The sequence below is a fragment of the Strix uralensis genome, chromosome 5 (genome assembly GCF_047716275.1).
Source record: "Strix uralensis isolate ZFMK-TIS-50842 chromosome 5, bStrUra1, whole genome shotgun sequence".
NCBI classification, from domain to species: Eukaryota; Metazoa; Chordata; class Aves; order Strigiformes; family Strigidae; genus Strix; species Strix uralensis.
This window is the reverse complement of record NC_133976.1, coordinates 61,088,248-61,113,065: the sequence shown is the minus strand read 5'-3', so window position 1 is coordinate 61,113,065 and position 24,818 is coordinate 61,088,248. Positions and strand designations below refer to the sequence as shown.

At 41.4% G+C, this 24,818-nt stretch overlaps 2 protein-coding genes across 6 annotated transcripts in view; one reads left to right on the top strand and one right to left on the bottom strand.

Moving 5' to 3' along the window:
* Nucleotides 1-24,818, bottom strand: part of SYN3 (synapsin III) — a 251,896-nt gene that overhangs the window by 111,276 nt on the left and 115,802 nt on the right. The gene's annotated exons all lie outside the window — the stretch shown is intronic.
* The window catches only part of TIMP3 (TIMP metallopeptidase inhibitor 3), a 39,933-nt gene that overhangs the window by 5,964 nt on the left and 9,151 nt on the right, over nt 1-24,818 (top strand). The window contains exon 2 of the mRNA XM_074871321.1: nt 21,618-21,700. Within this exon, the coding sequence (XP_074727422.1) occupies nt 21,618-21,700 (83 nt within the window). The remainder of the gene's footprint in view (nt 1-21,617; nt 21,701-24,818) is intronic.

Genomic DNA, 24,818 nt, shown 5'->3' with positions numbered 1-24,818 from the left:
AAACTTCCACTGGATGCTCTCTGGAAGTTCCTAAGAGCTAGCAAACCTGAGAGGATAGCTTGGTTTGAGTTAGCAAGCAAGACCAGGCACGCTGTGCTTGCCAGCTCTGAACCAGACAAAGCTGAGGGACTAATTTAAGTCTTAATAATGTCTGCAGTGCATGTTGTTTTCTTTTGATTATGAGATTTATTTATTTTTTTTTTTCAGTCAAGATGAAGAGGCTTTTGCTCTGATGCACTGCTTATTGCTCTAGACTTTCAGGGTATGATTCTGTCTTTCACATGATGTTATAAATTGGAAGCAACTTAAATGATACTGCTGAAATGATCGAGTGTAAAAGATAGGAAAATTGGGCCTTCAAGCACCAATTAATCAAGCAAATGCAGAGCTGATTAAACTTAAAGGCCTACTGTAGCTCATCTAAACCTCTGAAGAACCTCCACATGTGACCCTCGAAACTTTACTGGTGTAACTTTATTGGACTGTTACTGCTCTCTAAGCTAAATACACCTTACATAGACTTCTCTGAGACAAGGTTGATCAGAGCAGCTGACTACATTTGGAACTTTTGGAAGACTGTCTTAACTCTTGCTCAGCTTGTGGCACTGAACGCTTGTTGCAAATAGCAGAGCTGAAGGTCAACCTCTTTGGTAACCCTTTGTGTCTAAGTACTTGGGGCACAGAGGAGGGAGGTACACTGCTGGGGCTTTATTAAAACCCAGAGCTCTTCCTCTAGAGCACATACTGAGAGAGCATGCCAAAATTCTGCCCACTGGTGACTGCTACCAATGTTATTTGCCCATAGTGGTAGGCAAATGAACCAAGTGAGCTAGGTTCTTATTTAGAACTTGGGTTAAACTGGATTTGCTTTGGAATAACTTGAGAAAAGAATGTTAACCAGTTAATTTCAAATTTCTGCTATTTGAAAGTATTTGGCTGATGCTGGGCCTGAGGTAAATGAGATAAAGGTGGGTTAAATGGATTTATACCCTCTTATACTAGATCTAAAATTTGGCCCAGTTATCAATATGGAAAGGAAATACTGCCCCAGCCTCTGCAGGTGCAGTGCCACTGGTCTCAGCAGTATTTCACCATCTTGTATCAGAGTTGACTTAATGGTTTCAGGTTTCTAAGAGGAATGTTACAAACACTAGAGAGTTGAAAACTATTGTTAAAGAAAAAGTTAACCTTCTACTGTAATGTGAAGTAGTTCTCTTGAGTGACCAGAGTGAAGATTTAGTGATTAACTGACAGTGTCTAGTAACATAAAAATGCAAGTAGTTTTATACAACCCTGATTATTTATCCAATGTTGCTGCCAGCTAGAAAAGATTCTGGGAGTCTCTTGGAAACAAGATAGAGGTCTCGAGTTGCGTGCTGCTAAAATAAATGTTGACTATGAATAGTCCAAATTCCTGCTAGTGTTTATATAAGATCTTTCCAAAGGGCAATTTCAGCCCTTAGAAATAGTATACAGACAATAAAACTCAAGTTAAATAGCAGAGACACCCATATGCAAAAAATAACATCAAACTTCATCAAATATCTTATTTTAGGAAGAAGGGAGGTGAATGGGGAGTCCCTCCTGGGAATAAAATGTGCCAGGAACCAGCAGAGAGCAGTGCTTGGGGAAAATGTCAGGGGGGGCATTGTCAAGTCAGGAATAAAGTCTTGGGTTCTGCTAGTGGGGAACTAGTGGTCTGTGTCAGTGGGCTCAGCTCTGAAAAATTCTGTTACAGGTGGAGGATGAGGATGATCACAGCAATAGGCTCAATGGGAAACTTGTAATGGGAGAAGGAATTTAGGAGCTGTAGGAGTGTCAAAGGCCCTTCAAAGACTAGCCTCTGAGTATAAGGAGGAGAGAAGGATTACTGGAGAAGGGAGAGATGCTGCATGGAAGCATTGATGAAGGACTAGGTACAGGCTGGTCAAGCTAAGAAGGATCATTAGCTGCAACACATGATAGGCTGAGACTGTGGGGCATGTCCAAGGTGGATCTAATCCATCCAGGAGAGTGAATGAGTACTGTGACTTCAGGGAACATATAAATAGGAGAACCCACATAAAAGAATCCAGTGCTCTACTGATTGATCTCTAGCAGCCTGTAGCATGTTCATTTCTGACTGGCAATCAAGGCTTAGGCTTTGAAAAAACCTGCCTGGGTGGACTGGCCACGGACAGAGCACGTGCACTTTACTCTATTTGGACTCTAGCCAAGCTGTTGCCTTCCTCTGTTCAGATGAATGCAAAGTTCCTTCAAATAGCCCTTCAAAAAGTGCAGGTTACATGGATGTGTGTGTGTAGGGCCTGGGCTCCTTTTATTTTTGCCAGGTGAGTTGTAAGGAAAATACAGCTTAGCTGGAAAATGATGCAGATTGTGCAACAGGAGAAGCAAATGAAATTAAGCCAGATGTAACATGTTGTCTAAAGGTACTTTTGATATACGTGATGTAGTAACCTGACCCACTGCAGTCAGGAGATAAAAGGAGAGTGTGCAAACAGCAAAACCATCATTGTTCAATACATATTTGTTACTGATTCTGGACAAAAATACACAGTAATAAAAAATCCACAGTCTTCCTTAGACTGTTATTCCCAGTCTGTTGTTAAAGTGTCAGAGCATTGTAATCCTGCTGGTTCTTAAGAGTTTAGAACTAGTTTATTGGGGAGGTAAAGAAAGGTACGTGAAAGGGCTCAAGGATGAAAAAGAGACCCCATAGACTTTTTCCTTCTTAATTCCTTGACTTTGATATGGAAAGGCCCAGGTTTCTGCTGACCTTCATGATCACTGGTACTTTAGCAAAGCAGATAGATATAAATTGCACCAGATTTGCACAGTGCTTGCACAGATAGTCATGGCTACACCAGGTGCAACATCATGAAGGTAACACATTATTACTTCTTGCTCCCTGGTGGTTTATTAAAAAAAGATAATAAAAATCCCACAACAACACATAGGAAACAGGAGTACTTCTATTCCACAGGGCCATGTTCAAAGTGACCCAAGCTTCTGCTGGCCTGGACTGAAGGGCATGAATTTTAACTCCCTCATGCTGTATTGTAATTACAGTATGGGGACTTAAACATCTGTTTCCTTTTCTCCATGTTTGCCTCAATATTGGATGTTACTGCAGTGCAGCCTGCAGAGAGGCCTGCTGGCATTATGTTAGCCTGTTAATTTTCTATAGAAGAGTACTGGAGCATTTGCTCAGACAACTTCAGTCTCTCATGCTCAGTGAATACATGAACGAACAAAGATCTTGCTCCTCTGATGTTTAATCAGCTCTCTCAAATTTCTTGAATCAGCTGTAAATAGGAAGCTCTTCACCTAGTGAGCAGGTTTTGGTGTTGGTCTCCAAACAGTTAAAATATAAGGGAAAAAATGTGCTTGCTTGTATCAAGACAGGAAAAACCACAGAATGGAAAACTTCCACTTGACTTTGAAAGACAGGAAATGGCTGGTGTTGATATCTGTAGAAAACCAGCTATTCCTCAGACACTTCTTCAGCTCCACGTTTTTTGGGGGCAAGGAGTTCCAGTCTGGCCCCACTGTTCCAACCCTTTATACACCTTCCAAACACCCATCCCAGTGTCCTACTTCCTGTGTCTTCTGACACTGCTATAAATATCCTGACTAACTTTCATAGGTCTAGAGAAATGCACATTGCAGGTTAAATGGGATTGAAATGACAGTATCAAAACAGCCATTAGACCAGCTCTTGTGAAGTACATGATTGCTGGGTCCTCTGCTTTAACTTCTGAAGTGTGAGATTGCTGGGTCCCCTGCTTTAAATTTCCCTGGGAAAATGGAGGGAGGCCTTTAAGAATGAAACAGTCTCCCTGTTTATCATACTCACCTCTGGACTAGGATACATGGGGTCTGTTTCAAAGTAAACAATTTCCACCAATAAATAATATACTACATATGGCGCAGAGTTAAAAGCGGAAACATTTCTGGTGTTTGGGAGAAGGGAGGATGGGGAAAAGAGGTTTAGGAAGGAACAGGAGATGCTAGTTGAGGGATGACACTACATGCAAAAGTATAGCACTTGCAATAATGAATACTTTAAATGAATTGGTGAAGAGGATCAGTCCAAAAGGAAATAAAACAGCAAAGTGACCCCTGGGGCACATAAGTAGCCATCATGTACAGTACTTCAATAGCCACAAAATACAGGGCCCTCCCTTAGATTCCCGCAGGGCAAAAATCAAACCCAGAGAAGCGTGGGAAGACAAGAGCAGCAGTTCCTGTGCAAGAGCCTCAGTATTGCAAAGAATTGTACTGTGGGTAAAGGCAGGATGAGTTCTTAAGTCCTTTGTTTTACTTCTCTAAATATGAAGAGCAGCACCTGTCCCTTTTCTTTTTGTCTTATTTTTCTTTTCTTTTTTTTTTTTTTTTTTTCCTAAGGGGATGTGGGATTAAGGATTTAGTTGGTTATTTCCTTAGAGGATCATGATAAAAAAGAGACTTAAATAAGTCTGTTTCCACCTTCTCTACACATAGTATATTTTCAATAGCATTAAGCAGCTGTCCTGCTTTTCCCCCACTGTGTAACAGTTTGCAGCTTTACAAAGAAGCACAGAAAGAGGAATCTGCAATATCAGATAGAACTCCTAGGTGGCACTTTTAGAGAGCCCAGATTATCACGGGAAAGTTTTAATGGGGCATTACCCATTCAGAGAGAGGCTCAACTAGACCTGGTGGCAAACAGCCAATGACCCTTATCAGCATGTTGCCTTTAACACCTTTACTTTGGAACAAACACCCTGCAGCAGAACCTGTGATAGTGAGTCATATGCATCATCCAGCTAGGCTGGAGTTCTGATGCTGATAAAATACACCTCCCAGAAGCCTAATGTGGGATAGTCTGGTTTTCCCATAGCCCCCTTCTGTGGCTGTCATCCTAATTTCTCGTAGTTTGAGATTGATTTAAACCCTGCAGTTTTAAATTCCTTCCAAAACTCTTTAAAGGCATTTGTTATTTTAACTCTGGAACCTATTTTTGTTATCAGTATGCATGTCTAATTACCTCCCACATGCATTCTAAATTGCAGCTATCTCTTGAGTTTCCCAGCGTATTCTGGTTTGCTCTTTTTCTGTTTGACTGGGAGGCCAACAGGATGGGAATAATGTATTTACTCATATTTTGTTCTGAGAATTCTCCTGATGCCAGATAATTATGGGACTATAAAGCTAGGATTAATATATCCTTGTGTTACAGAGCCTACATCCCTCTGTGTTGTATGATTTAGCAGGAGCCTGCTGGAGTAGCACTGCCAGCTTGATCCCGAGGAGACTTGTCCTTTCCAACTGACTCACACTTTTGAAAAAACGGGAAGCAAGGTGGGGAGCAGGTCCTTACTGGCCTTCATTCCAGTGCCATGTTTAAATTGGTTGAAGAAATAGTGTAGCTTGAAAGAATCAGACAGCACCTGCGTATTTGGCTGGATGGGAAACAAGGCTTTCACTAGTACCGGAAATTTTTCAAGCTGATAGGTTCCTTCCTGTCAGTGCAAGATCTCATGTTTTTTTTTCTGAATGCCTTTCTCTCATACTGATTTCCTCTAGTACTAATGGCTGTTGGAAGAGGTAGGGTAAAGGAAAGCACTGGTTCTTTCTTTCCCTCCTGTCTCAGAAACTGTTTTCCTGTTTGTTGTTTATGTAGTATGACAGCTTGGGCCATTGATGTAAACTTTGTCCTTTGTGCTGTTCAAAGCTCCCCTCTTCTGAATTTGACAATATTGCCTACACATCCTGACCAGGCTGCGTTTTTAACAGAAGGACAGGAGAGTAGACAGAACGGGATCCTAGGGTGACAGTTGTCTTGGCACACCTGGAGGTTCACATTTTTGTGCAGGCTCTGTATTTGTTCATCAAGCCATTATAAAGTGAGCACATGGCAGGGTTCCTTCCGGCATATATTCTTTAATATATATGTGGGCCAACAAAGAAAGATCGACCACAGTTATTATTGAAATATTATTGTGATAGTGCTTTGAGGCAGCACCACCAGGTTACACCATAGAAAAATATGTAAAAGGCATTTTTTGTTCCAAAAATCTGAGTCCTGAATGGGAGACAAATAATTCAGAGGAGTTTTCTAAGAGGAGCTGCTTAGCCCACTTGGAATTCCTTCTCTGGTGAAGTCCATCAGAGCTCACAGCAGCCATCTTAACTTGGGCAATTACAACCAAAATGCTGATGCATGTTGTTTCCCCACTGAATTTGGGACTATATATCTTTATTCTATTTTTTCCTCATGAGAACGTCTTCACTAGAGTTGCTGGAACAGTTGTATTGTCATAAACATACTGAAATTCGGTAATGTGGACAACCAGTGTATACTGGAGTCAACAGAGGTTAATCGTTAAAATTAAAAAAAAAATCTTGTTTCTGCATTCCCAGAGTAATTTCCCTTGGCAAAGACCAAGCACTGAATAAAGCTATACACTCATGAGCTAGCTACATTATTGCCTGTCAACTTAACATCAAGAGCAAGCAGGATGTGTGTTCCTTTCACCCAGAAAAGGGAAACTACCTTTTGGTGAGATTTCACTATAATGATAGTGATTTCAGCCCCATTTTGATTTTAGAATGTATTGGCAGCAAAGCTACAGCCGAGAGACTAGGCAATGCCAGTCTACTTTCTGTAGAAGCAGTAATGCTTCAACTATTCAAGGTTGTATTTCTTCCCTGCCCTGTTTGGAAGGTGGCAGGGGGAATCCTTACTTGTCTTGGTTTTCACTAAAATCCCTTACTGAAAAATGTTACTGCAAACTGTAGCAATGAGAACGTAATCTGTGGCTGTTTTGCATAGTTGGATAATTTGTTGGTTTTGTTTTTAAGCCAACTTCTGACTCTGAGGCTAGCACTGCTCCAAACCTTATTAATAGCAGTTCTTGTCATTTTAGAGCTTTTATCTTTTCATTATTATTCATACATGCTCATTTCTGGATTTGCTAATACACACTTGCACTTCATCAGCTTCCTTGCTTGTGGCAGGAAACAGTGTGCACCCAGTAGCCTGGTTTTGTTGACTGGGGTTTCACTTGTCCCACAGAATATTAGAAGCGAACATGAAACTATACATTGGTAAGCCACACCTCTGATCTTTTTTCAGGGGAAAGAAGACGTGTAACTAGTCTTCGTTGGTATATTAAGTGTGAAATTAAGCAGTTCCAAGGGTATGAACAGCTGCTATTCGGAGGGAGTACTTCTATGCTTCTGCTTCTCCTCAGAGCTACAACAGTTCAGTGCTCTTGACTCAAAGTGTTACCCTTGGGCTAGTGGAAAATCGAAGCCCAGCAAGGCTGCTAAAAATCCAGGCTTAGATGTGTGCCTCGTGTGTGTGTACATCTTCCAGTTCAGTGATGACCCTGATGACTTCTTGAACTTTTAATGACAATGCAGCTGTCTGTTCATGGTGCTAATTATCCCAAAAGCTGATTCTTTCCTCCCCCTCGTTCTCCATTCTGTGAATGAGATGTGAAAACAAGAAGATGACTTTTCCCGTGCCCTTATGGCTGTCTGAGCCTGGCAGCAGTGACCCTGCTTTAATAGAACTGAAAGAGCTGCTGCACAATGGCCCATACTCCTTTTTAACGGGTTATTAAAATTCCACCTTTTCCCCTTCACTCCAGTCCTGTTACAGTTTGGAGTGAAGGCACTTAGGGGAAAACAGCTGCAGGAATAACTTTCCCTTTTTTCCTTTGGAAAGGCAGAGACAGCTGTTCAGTTCATAAGTCTAGGGATTCCACCACTACTTATTTAGGGCCTGATCCTGCTCCAGCTAAAATCAGGGGAAGGATTCCCATTGGCTTCAACAGGCAGTTGAAGAAAGCAGCCTGCAATCAAACAATACTTGCTTCAAAATGTTGGAAATGGTTAGAAAGGAAAAAGAGAGTAGGAGGGCATTTGTCACAGAGTTGACTTGCTGACATGCCTGCAGTCTCAAAGTCCAAGCACTCTGGCCAATGTTTTACTTGAGGAACAAGTTAAAGTAGTGTGTTTGTGGTATCCTAAGTCACTTTTTAAAGATAGCTCTAGTATGTCTATGTTCATTTACAGTCTGCAGTGTTGACAGACTTTTATTGGCACAGTGAATTAAAGGACTGATCTCTGATGTTGAATGCTTATTTTAGTTTAGATACTCTTTGAGATCATAGGGGATAATGGCTTACTTTTTGAAATTATGCCAGTTCTCAGCACCTGCAGCTCTCATTCATTTGAATTTACTTGCTGCTTCTGAAAAATGAGGGGAAAAATGGAGTTTATTCTTGCTTCTGTCATTAGAGCTTGTTGTTGCCTCTGATTTATACAGTGAAAGAGGATTCTAGAAACTTCCTGGAGAGGGTCAGAATTTCTGTTCCATAGAGAATTTTGAAAAGGTGGAAATTTATTCAATCTGAAATGTGAGGGAAAATGAAAATATCAGTCTTCAGCATGGAGTTTTCTGGAAAAAGTGATTCTGATGCATCTGAATCTAATGTTTTGATGGGTAGTTGATGCTTTCCTTAGAAATTTGTGACTTCAAGTAAAACCCCGTTTCCTGATAGGAAAAGTAATTTCCAGAAATGTTTCTACCAATCCTATCCCTGATGGTTTAACAGTAACAGCCTCCCCTTCTGGAAGTGCTGATCTTGATCAGGTTACACCTTACCTCTCAGGCTGGGAGAGATTCCCATTCATTAGTCCTCTGGGATTTACAGTTAGCTTTTTCTGAATGCTGAGAATTCCCTTTAAAACTCAAATCTATGTACCTTTTGCTTGCTGCAGTCCTTGACAATTCTCCTTGGGTCTGCTGCATTAATGAACAAACAAGTTTGTGGTTGTGCTGCTGCCAGTGGACTGAGACGAGGTATTTCCCCTTGTGTTTCTGTTAGTTCCCTCCCTGTCAATGTTTAAACGTGCTTACACCTGTGTTCCAGGTGCAAACTTAACTGGAGCCCTGAAAAACTGGCTCTTGGGACGTTCATTACTTTGCCAAAATAGCCCTGTTACAGCCGTGTCTCAGGAGACCTAGACAGTCAGGAAGCAGTCAGGCTCAGTGTATACCCTGGAAATGATTACCCTTATCTGTAAACATTTAGCAGTGCAGCGTCCAGAGAACTTCTGCCTCCCAAACAGTTAATGGGTCTTAGAGTATTCAGAAATAGCAATCACTGTGCCAGGGTGGCTGTGAAATGACTATACAACTATATTGTGTGAACTTTTGGGTTTTTTCTAAAAAGTTACAAGGACAACTAAGAAACAATACCAGAATGTAGGCTTACCTCCCCCAAATTGGAATTTATGAAAGTTTTTGGTAAGAGTACTTTACAGAGCTCTCAAACTCCCGTAGCATAGATGAGCTGACTGGTAGGTTCCCTTTAAGTAAATCTCCATCAGATTCATATGATGAGACTTGAATTTCCATATTAAAACCCACTAATTAGCAATACTGACTAAGAATAAAACAGTACGGGTTAATCTTGGATTTGTATAAATATCTGTTGTGCAAAAAAGTCAACAATTGGTGGTAGACAGGCACTTACTAACAATTCAGTGTGTTCTCTGTGCTTATAGAAGTATAGCTAAGAGTCATATCTCATTAATATTTCATTGGGAGCACCAGGATACATATGAGTATCCAAGTAATGACACACAACTTCTGGAAATCTGTTCTGATTATGGCCTATTGGGCTGTTCATGAACATGAAATTTTGATGAAAAGTTTGAAGGTAGTTTGGTTAATAACAAGTTGGTTATACTGTTTCTCTCTCCACTGCAGTTTCTGTGGAACAACTTTGGCCAGTCTGTCAGTAGGACAGTCAGGGAGTTTGAGAAAATTGTTTGAAGAACAAAAGTAACTGGCCAGTGTCTGCCTACCCTTTCTGCTGTCAGCGGTCTGTGTCATTGCACATGTCTTCAGAGCCAGAGGATGTACAGTGTGCAGTATTTCAGTTTCTCAAGAAAAGAGTTGTTGCTTATAGATGTTCTTAGACTTCCAGGTCTTTTCATGTCCTAGTTTCGGCTGGGATAAAGTTAATTTTCTTCCTAGTAGCTGGTATAGTGCTGTCTTTTGGATTTAGGATGAGCATGTTGATAACACACTGATATTTTAGTTGTTGCTAAGCAGTGTTTACACTAAGTCAAGGACTTTTCAGCTTCTTGCACCATCCCACCAGCAAGTAGGCTGGGATGTGCAAGAATCTGGGAGGAGACACAGCCAGGACAGCTGACCCAAACTGGCCAAAGGGATATTCCATACCATATGATGTCATGCTCGGTATATAAACTAGGGGAAAAGCTGGCTGTGGGCCATTGCTTGGAAACTGGCCAGGCATTGGTCAGTGGGTGGTGAGCAACTGCATTGTGCATCACTTGTTTTGTATATTCTATTTCTTTTATTATTTTTTTCCCTTCCTTTTCTGTCCTATTAAACTGCCTTTATCTCAACCCACAAATTTTACTTTTTTTTTTAACCAAGTCTCTCCCCCATCCCACTGAGGGGGGGGAAAGTGAGCAAGCAGCTGTGTGATGTTTAGCTGCCTGCCAGGTTAAACCACAACATATCATTCATTACTTCTTTCATTAGATGTCTCATATCACTCTCCCTTATTTTACCTTACTTCCACAACAAATCCACACTGAGTTCGTCTGGCCTTCAATATCCCTTTGAAGGTCCAAAATGAAGGATGATGTTTTGGAACACTGTTAGGACAGGGCACTACATGGGATCCTGGAAGGTTCTGGGTAGGTGGGCAAATTGGTCACTGTGAGGTTTACCCTGATACTCTCCTGACATTGACCTGTAGTCTGACTGGGAATTGTGGTACATGAGGTTTTCCACTTGCTTTAGCGAACACTGAATCAGAATCTGAGTGTTACACCTAAGTCTTTACATGGTGCTTCGACTCCAGGGTAAATTCTTCATGTAGCTAAGCTCAGCTGTGTAGTATTAATGACTGTGGTTGCATAACAGACATTAATAAAATGGGAAATTAGTAAATTCCTTAAGCATTATGATAAACCAGAACTGTGTCATGTCTAGTGTATGTGAACAGCCTGCAGAGGCTGTCAGCTTCTGAACAATTTATAATGGCTCAGGAATGGTGGGCAAAGGTGCTGGCTCCTCACAGGAGAAATTGATTGAATGCAGGTTTAATTCCAGGGTCTGGCAGGCCTAATACTAGGTTCTGTCAGGTCCAGTGCAAATAGGAACAGCAGAGCAGTGCATATAGGCCTGACCTGGTTAAATATGTATACCTCTTTGGTGTGGACAGCTGCTTAGCCTATCAGTTTAATGCAAGTTTTCTAATGCAGGAAGGAACTTGCAGGCCCACCCAGTGCCGTTGAAATCTATACATGTTCCCAAACAGTTCTTCGTCTCCAGCTCCTACGTGCAAAATTGAGTGTAAACCATGTGATCAGGGGAGTGCAGCCTCTTCACAGAATGCTGGCACCCGTCCCAGCTGGGCAAGGTGCTGAAGCAAGGAGAGTCCTCTGAAGTAAGTTGCTGAAGCAGGGAGTGTCCAGGCCTGTGGCTTTTGATACTCCCTGCTTTGAAACGTTTACATGGGCTGTCAGAGCTGCCCTATTTCTAATCTGCAGAAGAAAACTGCTTTCAGATGTTATCTTCAGCAGGATTCTCCTTCCTTCTCCTCCTCCTCCTGTTGGACCATTTGGATGTGAGCTCCCAGTGTGTTCACGGATTGCACAGTGGGTTAAGGAAGACTAATAAATAGGCAGATTTGGCTCAAGAATTTTCTATTGCCTCCTTGAAAATTACAGTGATTTATTACACTTGTTAACTCTGGATATTCCACAGAGGCAATCTAGCACTAAGGAGCAAAGACATGCCAGTTCTATGTATCTGCTTTTGCAGATGTCTCCCTATTAACATGAAAATGCAAAGTATCATCTACCAGGTTCAAGCCCTGGACATTCACTGTGTGTATATGTATGTGGTTGAGTTCTGGATCAGAGCATCTTTCCCTGCTTCCTCTTGTGATGTATGTGAGCAGTCTCTTGGCTGCTTGGTGAAGACAGTGGTTTTTTTCTGAGAACCAGATACCAAGCTGCAACACAAGAGCTTGCAGAAGGAATGACCATATCCTAGTAGAGCAACTTACCTACACCTTTGCAGGCTAGGGACTTTCTCAGCAGAACTGAAACTGCCTGGGAAATTTGCAGTAAAAAAGAAAAAATGGAACAAAAGAGTGCATCTGCACAGCCTCTTCAGCCTCAGATCTCCTCATCGTGTAAACATTTTGATGTAAATGTAAAAACATCGTCATTTGAATACTTGCAGTAACAGACATTGCATTTGAGGACTGTATATTACCCTTGCTTAGGATCAGTGCCCATGACCTCAAGGGAGTAAAGGTGCGCTCCATGTGAATCAGAATGGGATTTCTGTGATTGTAGTAAGTTCTTTAAAATACCACTCAATCCATTCTAACCACTTTAGCACTCGTTCTTGTAGTTTATTATCATGAGCTGTGGAAATGGAAGATCAGCCTCACTTGCAGCTGTATCACTAAATCACAGGCAAATGACATGTTTTCTCCTTGCAGAGGCTGCTCCCCTAACTGTACTTATTTAGGCAATTCATCTCTCATCAAATGCTCCAATTTGCTTTCCATGTTACTGCTCACTTGATGGGTTGGGAAACAATCAATGCCAGATGCACATTCCTTTCAGGCAGTAAATGCTCTTGCAGCAGTAAGTCATGTGCACCAGCTCCTTGTTTCATTAAAATCGCATATGGTTTCCATTTGTCCCTAATTGGTCTCACTTCAGCTCTGACATATTCTCTGAGTGGAATGCTTAGACCTGTGGCTCCTTCGAACAATTCCAAAGAGCTATGAGAAACCAGAGCCTTGTCTGTCTCAGCCTGGCTGAGGGGACATCCTGTATGTACTGTGTCTAGAAAGTACTTGATCTGGAAGCGAGGACTGAGTTAAATCTTTTTGTACAAATCTTATGTAGACCAAAATAAAATGGAAAAGGTGTTTTGAGCTGAGCATCGCCTGACCAGCTTTGAGTCATATGCTTGTTATTTTTATCCACTGTTGTAAACTGGCTTTGGAAGTGCTTTTGTGTGTTGGTTTTGACAACCATCTTTCCAACACTGCTAACCTTGGCTGAAAGCAGTTCGTTCTTTGGCAGTTGTCAGTGGCATAAAATGAGGCAAAATGCACTCTGCTGGAAACATCCCTTGGAGAGAGATGCAAGGTGCCTCTCTACTGTGCTCTCTGTTCATGAGGCACTCCCTTCCCCTCACTACACTTGCATCACATTTCCTTCCTTTACTCTGTTACTTGCCTGCCTCTTGCCTTTTGCCTCTAGCCTGAATTCAGCTTTCAGTAACTAGTTAAAAAATATTTAGGTGGAAAGAGGTTTTGCAAAGCTGTAGGCACGCTCATTATATAGTCTCCAGTGTCTCTGCTTACATCTGTAGCAAACCTACGTTTGTTTTGTTGTTGCAAGCTGTGAGACTAACTTAGTGATTGTGGTGGTTTAGTCCCTGCCGGGGTCTGAGACCACAAGGCCGCTGCCCCTCCCCCACAAAGGGAGTGAAATACAAAGCCCCAGGCTGAGATAAGGAGAGGTTTAATACAACAGTGCAACAGCAACACAACAAACAACAACAATAAGAATAACAGTGATAACAATGAACAGAGCAAAATATCTACCAATACAGCAGTGAGAACAGAGCATATCCCACAGTACACGTGGTAACTGACTGTCCTGCTTCGCCAGGATGTGACTTCGGCATGGTGTATGAATAACCCAGCTAGCGCTTCCCCCCTACTGCTGGGGAAACTTAACCCTATCCTGGCTAAACCAGGACAGTGATGCATGTTAACTCCTGTGACTCAACTCACTCTGTACCTGTTCTAGCTAATCTCTTGGCCTACCTGTCTTCCCTGAGTTTAGTTACTAATAGCTAGTAACAACAGACATAGTCTTTTTTTCTTTTTTAGTTCCTTTAGCCACAAGGTATTTCCTGAAGCTTAGTTTCCCTTGGCATGAAATGTACCATCTACACATTGATCTAAAAGATTCTATTTATATTGTAAAAGATATAAATGCATTTTAGATTCCTCCTTTCTTCCTAATCCTTGCAGCCTCTCCTCCATCCTCCCAACAGACTATCTATGTATGATGGGAAAAGCAAGGGAGCTAACATCAGGACTTAGATGCAGGAGCAGTGCTGGGCAGCTGAAGAGTCTTCAACCAAATTGCATATAGGAACCTGAATGAAATGTGTAGAAGAGAATTTGCAGTTTCTTATCTAACAGAGATCTCTTCTTTCTCTCTGATTCTAATGTATTTCAAAGGGAACTTGGGCTTCTGTGGGGTGAGATGTACCATATAGGGAGGGAGAAAAATGCTTGCTACTGCTGCCATCAGAAAAATTGTATCCAGTTAATAAGCTATAGGTGAAATGCCAAGCACAAGCCAAGTTCTGCTTTTTTTATGCAACCTTGCGTCTTTAATTTGTGGTCTGTTGAGAGGATTAACTTTCTCCCAAGTAAAGCCCTTCCTAGAGTGGTTTATAGCTTTTGAAGTGATGTGAGGTCTGATGCAATCATAGTTTGGTATGAAAGAGTTGTATCGCTCCTTATTTTGCAGTGTTGGAAATAAAGCAGTAGAGTGTGTTGCACAGACTCTGTGGCAAGGAAATCTGCAGGGATGGGAAACCTGGTTAATACTTAGCAAGTGCACTTGTGATCAGTTTTTATAGACAGCTTGGGCCTGCGTGAAGCCATTTAATTACTTTCCACTTTTTTGGGTGGCCTTCAAACAGCCTTGCTATGCCACAGACAGGGAAGGTTTTTTGGATCTGTAAAACAAAGGCCAAAACTAAATGTGATAGTTCTGGTTAGAAAATGGGAAGGAAAGATACCTGGTTGTCTTGCCTTCCTGGTTTTATTTAGACTTTTATTGTTAGTCAAAATGTTCCAACATGCTTGCTGAAGTAAGCGCAAGTCCTTTCCAATGTGATATTTATGTGGCAACTGACTGGTGGAGGTGATTGGTGTCAAGAAGGTGCTCTTTCTTAGTCAGTGTTCCTCAGAGCACTTTGAAAAGGCAAGAGGTCAAGATCTGGACTGCCAGTAATGGGAGCTGGTGTGTTGGTGAGGGGTATGAGAGGAAGGCAGCCAGCAGTGAACCTCTTACTTCACTACCTCTTTTTGCTTTCTTGATGAGGTTCTTTGGTGATGCTGTGTACCAGCACAGCTGGATTTGGTTTCTTCCAAAGCAAAGCAAAAGAGGTTTGCTTTGCTCTTGTGGCTTTGGTTGGAGGATGCATGATGGAACAAGGCAAGAGGAAGCTCTGCTATTGTGTTTTTTCAGCCTTCTCACGCTTTGCAAGAAGCCTTCAAATTCAATACTCTAATTTGTAAAAGAATTCTCTCTTGGTTATGTAGGAGGAGGTGACTTTCAGTACAGACAGATCATCAAACAGACTGGGGACTTATATCTATTTTTTTCTCTCTTCATGAATCTGCTGCTGTCATCAGCATTTCCCTCTTTGTTCTGCTTTGCTGTGGAAGGGGAGAAATGAGTGAGAGGCTGCTTTCTTTGTCCCCCTTTCAAAGTAGGCCCCACCCACTTGCTGATACAAGCCTACAGCCACCAGGCAATTTAATAGAGCTTCCCAAGAGGCTGCATATAGCTGGGCCAGACTTCCATTCCAAAGGACACAATCCACTTGTAGTTATGGTCCTCTATTTCTAGGGAAGCCAAGGGCGTTGGTAATAATTGCTAACAGATCAGCCAGGGGAGTGGGAAAAGGAATGCAGCTCATGAGAGAGAGTGAGCAAGACAGACGCAGCAATTCAGTCTTTTTAGCAGCACCATCAGCACCAATGCTAGAAAATCTGTGTGTAAAAACCTCCTGCCTTGACCAGGTTAGGAGACACCCCCATAAATTCCAGAATTAACTAATACCTCAGCAGTGTGCTATGTATGCTCAGGAGTCTTAAACATACCAGCTGCCTTAGCCCTGCATAATGTGAGCCCTCCAGCATGTACCAGCACAGTAAGGAGGTTTTGTGAAACAGGCTGAATGAGAGAGCTACTAGTAAAGTTGATAAAAAGTTCTCAGTAAATTGCTCTTGGAAGTGAGCCCTTGATAGTCTTTGGATTAATAAAATGGCAACCATCCTCCTTGGCATGCTCTGTGTCTAATGTTAAGGCAGCATTTCCAAGTGCACCATTCTGCTGGGGGTTGTTTTTGCTGTCCAGTTCCTGGTGTAGGCAGTGGCCTTGGAATAGAAGGAGCCTTTCTTCAGCGTCCTGGTCATCTTGCTGCTCCCCATATATTTTATTTTGCCACTATTTGGATGTCAAAGAATGGACTGGGAGAATAACTTGTCCCCTGTGTCTCCATTAGTAAACAACATGAAACCTCCACATACTTCACTTAAATGTAGCGAGCATGCATGTTAGCCAAATCTCTCACTTAAAAATACTCATATTGCACACCAATAAAATAAATCCTTGAAACAATAATGGGAAGTATAGCATTTGTTACTCTCCTGAGCCATTAATGATAATTGATCACAAGGGAAATGGGTTTGGAGCAAATCCTGGTCTCTAAAGGGTGTATACCTCCACTTAAAATGCTGTTTATGGATGACAACCAGCCCACTTGCATGAAAGCATCTGGTTCTCATGGTGCAGTTGGGCATGCAACTGGGATTCGTGGTGTTAGCTTGTGCCTGTGCCACTGCCCTCTCGTTAATGGAAGGTGAGATTTGTGATAGTGCCACCATCTAGTGGCTGGCCCCGATAGAGGACACAGGCTGGATTAAACTACGACAGTTGATGCCTTTGCTTTTCAGTTGGGGAAAAGAGCTACTATACATGTAATAACTAGTTTGTGCCTGGCTGAAATGACTTGGTAATTACAAGTCTTTTCACCACGTTGTTTCCTCAGCTTGGCAAATGCTTGTCTTAATCTCACATGTCCACTTCCCTTGCATCGTCGTTGCCTGTTTGTCTACTCCTTGCCTCATGGAAAGAATGCCTTCTGCTATCTCAGCTGTAAAGCCAGTGTCCCCTTCTGCTTTAGGCCTATTCTTTCTATGAATCCTTGAGAAAATGGCCACAGAGTAAGGGATAAAGTTCAGGAGCACTTGCATTAGATATGTGTGCACTTGGGCAAATAAATGGCATATAAGGCCTTCTCCTCCTATGCCCATTCCAATTTGTTTGCCTTTATAAGACCCCATCCAGTGACATTTGGAAAAGACATGATTTTTGTATGTATTTCTGTGTATACATGCACATGCAGACAGTTTGTACCACCCTAGAGATGCCAGTGAAATACAATTAGCTGCTTTCACTATACTAGTCCTGTGGCAAATCTGAGCCATCTCTGTTTTCCTAAGCAGTAAGCTAGTTTACATTTAAAAAAAAAGCAGGGGAAAATAGATAAATACATTAATAATTTATGATACATTGTTAGATGTATTTCTTGAATCCTCAAACACACCAGGTTGTTATTTTCTTAATTTTTTTTAGAATATCAGTTAAATATCTTGTTTTCTTTCTCTCTGCCTCCCTCATTTTTTTTAATCATGTCAAATGCTGACAAGCAGCACATATGTCTTCTCCTCTTTGAATCATGGTATGGCTGCCGTGCTTATCTTACCAACATTTATATCCTCATCTAATTTAACTTTTCATAAATAATTACAAATCACTCATGAGACCTTGCCAACTGCTCCGGTCCCACAAAGTGACCCGACCTGAAACCCCAAAGTACTGAGAAACATTAATCTCAGAGTATTTTCATAGGCAGTACTTGAAAGGAATTGTGGTTTAAAAATATGCAGCTATTTTGGTGACCACTTGTGTGGGATAAAGTTTCCCATCAGTAATAGCAGGACTGTAATAGAGCTTCAGGGAGAAGGAAGGAGTTCAGGGGTGCAGTCACAGCACCTTTTGCCTCATTCTGCTCAAGCAGTCCCTGGAAGTAAACAGTTGACTTCGTTAACATAACATGGACTGAATTTGCTGCAGAAATACTGTAAATTTCTGATAATTTGCAGAGGATGAAAAATTTCTTTGGCAAGTATGCATGTCCCCTGCTCAGTTAGGAAGAATGTTCTTTATCTTCTGACCAGGTGTAAAGAGTGGTCCAGCTGTATAACTGACGAGCAGTGGTGTGAAGGAGCAAAAATAGGAACTGGGGAACATGGGGCTGCAGATCTGCGGCTTGGAGCTCTGTTCTGGACAGATTAACAAGTGGCTGTCATGCGTGGAAGCTTAGGATGATGAAGCTCGACATGCAAGAGCAACCTTTGAGCGGTCCTGTCCATCCAGTATTTCTCTCCTTACCCAGCTGCATCTAATCCTCAGGGGGTGGGAATTTAGACTCACAAAATACAGGGGGTAGATTTAAGTTGGAGAATCCTCTGCTCCTTGGCAAACAGCTTGACTTTTCCTTTAATATGGGAAAAATGAGGCAGGGTGGGTTCTTTGTTCATTCCTAGCTTTTTGGTAAAGGAGGGAACTTACCTAGAAAAGTTACCATTTGGGTGATAAAGGCAACTTCTCTGGGATACAGAGGTCTTGACCCATTTACAAAAGGCTTGAAGTGGCAGTCCACACTAAGGTTTCTCATGGTTTTTACTAGGTGTATTTGCTAGGACGGTTGTTCTCTAACTTTACTGGGGGAACAATAATACAAAAATACAGATCCTTCCACCTGTTAGCAAGGGTAGCGTTAGTTGAAATTGGGATGCTGTTACATGCTAGTATAGATACACATTTTTAATTTTTGGTCCTCTTACAAAGCTGTTGATTGGTCTGTAAATCAAAGCTGGTTTCTTTCTGAGATGGCTGTGCTATTCTAAGTAGAAGTTAAAGTGCTGCCAAGCTAGCAGTGAAGTACATGAAGAAAATGGATTTTAGATATTTTGTCAGCAATTGGGAGTGTGCCTGTCATCTTTTATGCTAAGTGCGTTCTGTTTTGGAAACCCTAGTGTTTTGCAGTATTTCCTTTTTGTATATTTCCTCTCATTGTCAATAAGATATAAGATTTCATTGCTGATTTCAGATGTGTTTGGGCAAACAGCAGGTTTTTAATTTTCAGTATATCAGGTATGCAGTAGATGAAGATAAGACTTTTGACACCCTTTGCTATAGACTCCAGCATTAGTGAAGTGCCCTAGAATTCCCAAAACCTTAAATAAATTGCGTTCTTTCTCATTGACCTTAGGAAGTCTGGTTTTTGTAGCTTCACTGGCAGTTGTGATGGTTGGGGGCAACAAATGGAAGAATCTAGTTCTTTAAAGATATTTGCAGTCCTCAAAGACATGCTTCAATATAGCTACTAAATTTTTAAGAAGAAAGTAAATTGAAGTCTGAACAACTTGTTGAATAGAAGAATCAATAAAATTGTACTAGCTTTTAATGCCATTGGACAATAGAAGTTTGAAAAAAACCTCTAAGAATTAAGTTTTAGCATCAATGAAAGTTTTGTTGGTCCTTTGAATCAAAGCCGGCAGGACTATCTTACCTAGTTTAAAATTTATTTGACAAGTCTGGCTGAAGCACAGGATATAAATCAGAGCAGAATGAGTTTGTCTTCACACCATCTTCAGGGAACAGGTTCCAGGAACTGGTGTGTATAACCAGACCTATCTCTTCCTTTAAATGTGTTCTTCAGATTATTCTGGGGCAAGCTTTTTGCCTCATTAGTTTGGGCTAGGTAGTGAACAAAAATTTAGCCTCCTCTTCTTCCTGTTTCTTCTGGTGGGCTTCTACAACTGTTTGAAACCTAAATGAACTAAGAAGCAACAAGGTGCTTGTTTAATGTCCTATATACCTAGCAAAATAGATCCCTGAACTTTGTTGCTGCTTTCAGATAGTGCCATAATGCAAATAATAACTCATTGGTTTTCCTGCTTGCAAAGGAGTACCTCCACCTCTTTGTCTCCCTTCTGTGCCTTCCTACTTTTTAATTAATGGTTTTCTGTGATGTATTAATATGATACATTCAGCAGAACAGATGAAATACTGCAAAAGATTGCTGTGAAAGCAGTACCTCTGTCCTGTGCAGGGAGCTACAATCAGGACCTTTGTAGGCTCAGAGGAAATGATGTTTGTGGTCTGTTTTAGTTACTGGTTTTTAGTAGTCTGGAACCATTGGCCCATATATTTAGCAGAGGTGCGTTGTTTGCAATAGTGTACCGATGTAAGCTTTATGCAAAAGTAGCTGATATCTCCTCTTCCACAAAAAGGGGTTTCTGGGGGATTTATGTATAACTATACATTGTCAATTGTGTTTTGACTATGTTGCATTCTTTGGATTATTCTACTGGAATAATTTACGTAGCCCTTGTAATGAGAAGCTTGACAAATAAGATTTTAGGTAAGATTTGCACAGTTGTATTGTAGTTTTTATGCTTCTCTTGATTGATGGAATTTTGAGTTCCTTCTTTTATTTTTTTTGCCCTGTTGTTTGTGTAAGTGGCGTCTGGGGTACAGGGTTTTCTAACAGTGATCCTTGTTCTTTCCAGGATTGGTCTTCTCCAGTCTTGTTTTCTGCAGCTCTTGCAAAAATTAAGCCAGTTCTGGTGATTGTATAATGTGATATGATTGTTCTGTTCATTTATCTGAGTAATGCCTATCCTGTCACTAAGCTTTGCTCCTTTACTGAGATGAGCGGGTGATTGCAGAACTTTTTCAAAGAGGAATGGTAGGATTTTTTGTGGAATGCCCTAAAAATAGAGGAGCAGGAGAACTCTTCATTAAGCACAGACTGTAAGCTACCCACTAGATCTGAGGGACCTCAGAATCCTTATCTGTAGTGGCTTGGGCTCAGTTGGCATTGCTGTGGTGTGTCTGTGGTACAGTGGAGGTATCTGTGTCAGGCTGGATGCTACGTGCACGCATGCACACACACTGCCTCTTAGTATCCATGAAGAAATGAAGTGCAGTGTACGTAAGGTCTGATGGGTCAGCTTTAGTTGGTCTTCCAGCTGGCTTCTAGCTGGCCTGGCAGCTTTCACTGTGGACTTGATGGTTGCTGAACAATCTGTTTTTGCACAGTAGCCATTTGTTCAAGGGAGCCATTTGCTGGGAGTTTTATGGTATCAGAAAGATGGCAGCTATTAGTGAAATCCCCAGATACAGGATATTCCAGTGCACTGTTCTGTATTGTTGTGGTTATTGGGAAACAGAAGCTGCATTGGGCACCCAAAGAACAATTCAAAAGTAGTATTTTGTTGAACATCATTCTGTATGTTGAGAGCTAAGACATTAAATACAAACTTCATCCCAGTGGCTTGGTGCAAAGATTTTAACATGTCTTGGTCCCAGCTATAGTCTGCTTTGCAGATTTCAGTGAGATTTCAACATAAATAATGCTTGTTCTTCCTCTTCACACAGAGCTGGCTTTCCTCTGAATAAATACTTTCTTTGGCATCACGTTTTAGATGCCTTCATTGTGTGTGAGATTTAGAATAAATTGAGAGGAAGGTTGGCCTGGAGTTTTGTTTTATTTTACAGAATAATTTATCTAAGTGGCTTTTTTGAAATGGAGGATCTAGCCTAAATGTTGTGTAAAGTTGTTTGTAATTTGTTGTATTTTTCTTCTCTTATGACAGTGATCCGAGCTAAAGTTGTGGGGAAGAAGCTCATGAAAGATGGACCATTTGGAACTATGCGGTACACAGTCAAGCAGATGAAGGTAGATTTGCAGACATTTCATGTAGGCTTGTAGATATGATAATGATTCTAATTAACATGTAATAATGAACATACTTTGCATACTTAAAATAACAGCACCTCAACTTTTCATATGGGTCAGCTAGAATGGAAGATAACCAGCAATTGGTAGAAATTTGTCTGGAGGGGGGAAAGGAACAGGAAGAGGTAATTCCTGACATACAGTGCTTAATACCTGAATTCTTCCTTTATTTTTGAAATTTCTGGTAGTAAAAGATGCCAGATGGGCTTCTCTAGATACTGGAGTCCTGTTTGTGTCCAACATACACAGTGTTAGAGTGGAGATACAAGCTTTTCCATGCAGTGCTTTCATTAAATTCAAGATGGTAGGGGGTCTGCCAGCCTTGGGAGAGTGGTCTTAATCATCTCTTCTTTCCTTGCATTCTTTGTGACACCAGTTAGAGTGATGGCATTTTTTTTATATGTATGAACAAATGGAACTTGTAGAGTGATGTCTTTATATAAAGCTAAACCAAACACTGTAGCTTTCAAATATCATTAGCTCAGAAGAGCTGTACAGTATTGACTCAGAGATGAAAAGAAGTAGATCTCCTACACCAGTTGCTTGGTTTCTCTAGTTCCTCCCTTCAGAGTTCTAATTCTTTGCTGCACAAACTGCACTCAACCTGCTGCTTTGGGCTTAGTTTTTTTGATTAAACCCCTGGTTATGTAATGCTGAAAATCAGCCCTAAATTGTTTTTCTTGGCTATGCCATTCGAGTCATAAGACTGGTTTATGTCTTTAAAAAAAGAAAAAAAGAAAGGGAATGAAAAAGCTTGGCAGAGACTGCAGAAATCTGAAACATATTAGACAAAAGTTCAGAAAAAAACATCACTTGCCTGCCTTGTAACAGTAACTGTCTTTATAAGGCAGTTTATAGCTAAGCGCGAAATCTGGGAGAAGGCCTGTTTCATAAGCTGTCGCAAAACTGTGCATGTAGCCAAATCTGGTCCTGGCATGGCTCTTCCACTAGAGTGGAATGCTTGCACTTTCAATAAGAGGGCATGAGGTGCTGGACTTACTAATTTCCTTAATCTTAAAAATTTCTTTTTAAGATTCAAAACAAAATATATATGTTGATTAACTTGTATTTGTAAAAAAAGGCAACAGTGAGATAATGCTGCCACTCTTTTTTTTTTTTTTTTTTTTTTTTTCTGAATGGCTGTCCCTGACCTCAGCTGTTCTTGTCCAGTTTTGTCATGTTCTAGCTCAGTAAGCGTACTCTACTCCACAAAACTACTCAACGTCCACATGCTGCAGTGGATTCATCAACTTTTCTGATTTCGTCCCGGTCTGTCCAGGACCCCTACTTTACCTCCTACTCAGTTCCAAAAGTTTGGTGCTTCCTGTCTAACATATGACCGTGAACAGGTTCTAGTGGTGATCTAGAATAACAGTAGTCCCCAAAATTATTTACTACCCTTTACCAACCATAACACTAGATGCTCTGCTAACTAATGATGCAGCCTGCCCCATTGTCAGTCAGTGAGCTGCAGTGTCAGAGATCTCTGGAGCAGCATTGAGCATTCCTCCTCTGACCTAGGAGCCTGCAGCAGTGTCCCTGCTATGAACACAAAAGGCTTCTGTGTGTCTGCTGGCATGGGGAGGAGCATAAGCCCAGGCAAGGTGAGCATGTTGAGTGGAGCAGCAGCCACTCTAATGTCAATAGACACCATCATATCAATCTTTAATGTCCTGGCTGTTTTCATTGGGGTACTCTGCAGCACAGGGCCAGAGTGTTTACAGCAGATACTGCAGTAATCTGCAATGTCCTCATGCTGAGACCACAAGAGAACAATTGCCTTTTTGCAGGAGCAGTTCCACAGTGTTTTGTTAGGAAGCTACATGTCCAACAAAAGCAAGAGTGATTTTAAAGGGGAAATCATGTGCTGGTCAAACTGCCTCTCTGCCTGCTACATAGATGGTGGGCTGGTGAGATGTTGCATTGCACATTTAACTGTGACCTTTGGTGGGATGGAAACTGAAGCAGTCAAAGTGCTCAGTAGAACTGGAATGTCCGGAGGACATAGTTCGTGGTAAACAAACTGAGTGTCGTCTTTGAAACCCTGCTGTCTTTCTGCTGAGCTTAGAGACTTCAGTATAAAGAGGGATTCAGCTCCATGCAGTGGGGGAGCTCAGAATGATGCAGCAAATCTCTTCCATGCTCTCCTCAGTGAAAGCTGACTGTCTTCCTGCTGAAAAGAAAACTAAGGAGGCCTATGGCTCTGCACAGCTGCATGGGAACAACTCTGAAGATAAAACTACCATGTCAGTGTTTTTTGGCCACCTATAAACCCATCTGCACCTGCTGATGAAAAATAAACAAGCCATTTAGTCTATCAATGTGTACTGAATTGCCTGTGAAAAGCATTGAGAGCCTTAAAAGGCAACAAACAACCTTTGTATTTCTTTCATGGGTTCTTTGGAGTTTGCTGTGGCTGATTCTTGCTCTCACTAACACTCCTGAACTAGTTGCTGAATTTCACAACTAAACTAGCCTGGGGCCTGGACTGGAGCACAAGGTCAGCCCACAGGCACAGAAGAGTGCCAGGCTTTCTAGCGTTCAAGTTTGTTGTCTGAAAAGTCCCTGTGCTTTTTCAAGCAATCTCTGCCTCCCTGCACTGCTTTCTCAAATAATTTAAGAATATTTCAAGATCATGTGTCAGAAATCTGCACAGGACCGATCTAACCCCTGCATGTTCTGTGATGCTGCAGTGCATTCTGAGAATGACCCAAACCTATTTTAGGAAACAGCAAAAAAACCAAGGAGATAAGATATTTCTACCCCATGTGCACAAATAGTCCTGGTTGACTACTCTGCACAGGCTGCCAGAAGCAAGGAGGCTTTCCTTGGTTTGTTACTAATGTGTAAAATGAGTCTGTGGGGTGAAATGTGATAGTCCCAAGAGGAAAGAAGTGGGGTGGGATTAATTTAGTTTAATTTTAGACAGACTAAAATGAGTCTTTCCTTCTTTCTTGATTGTCTATGGAGAGAGACAGGAACCACCAAAGTGTAATTCAGCCCACCAGTTGCAAACAGCTATTTTAGGATGGGCTAAGTTGTTCTGGAGCTGCCTGTT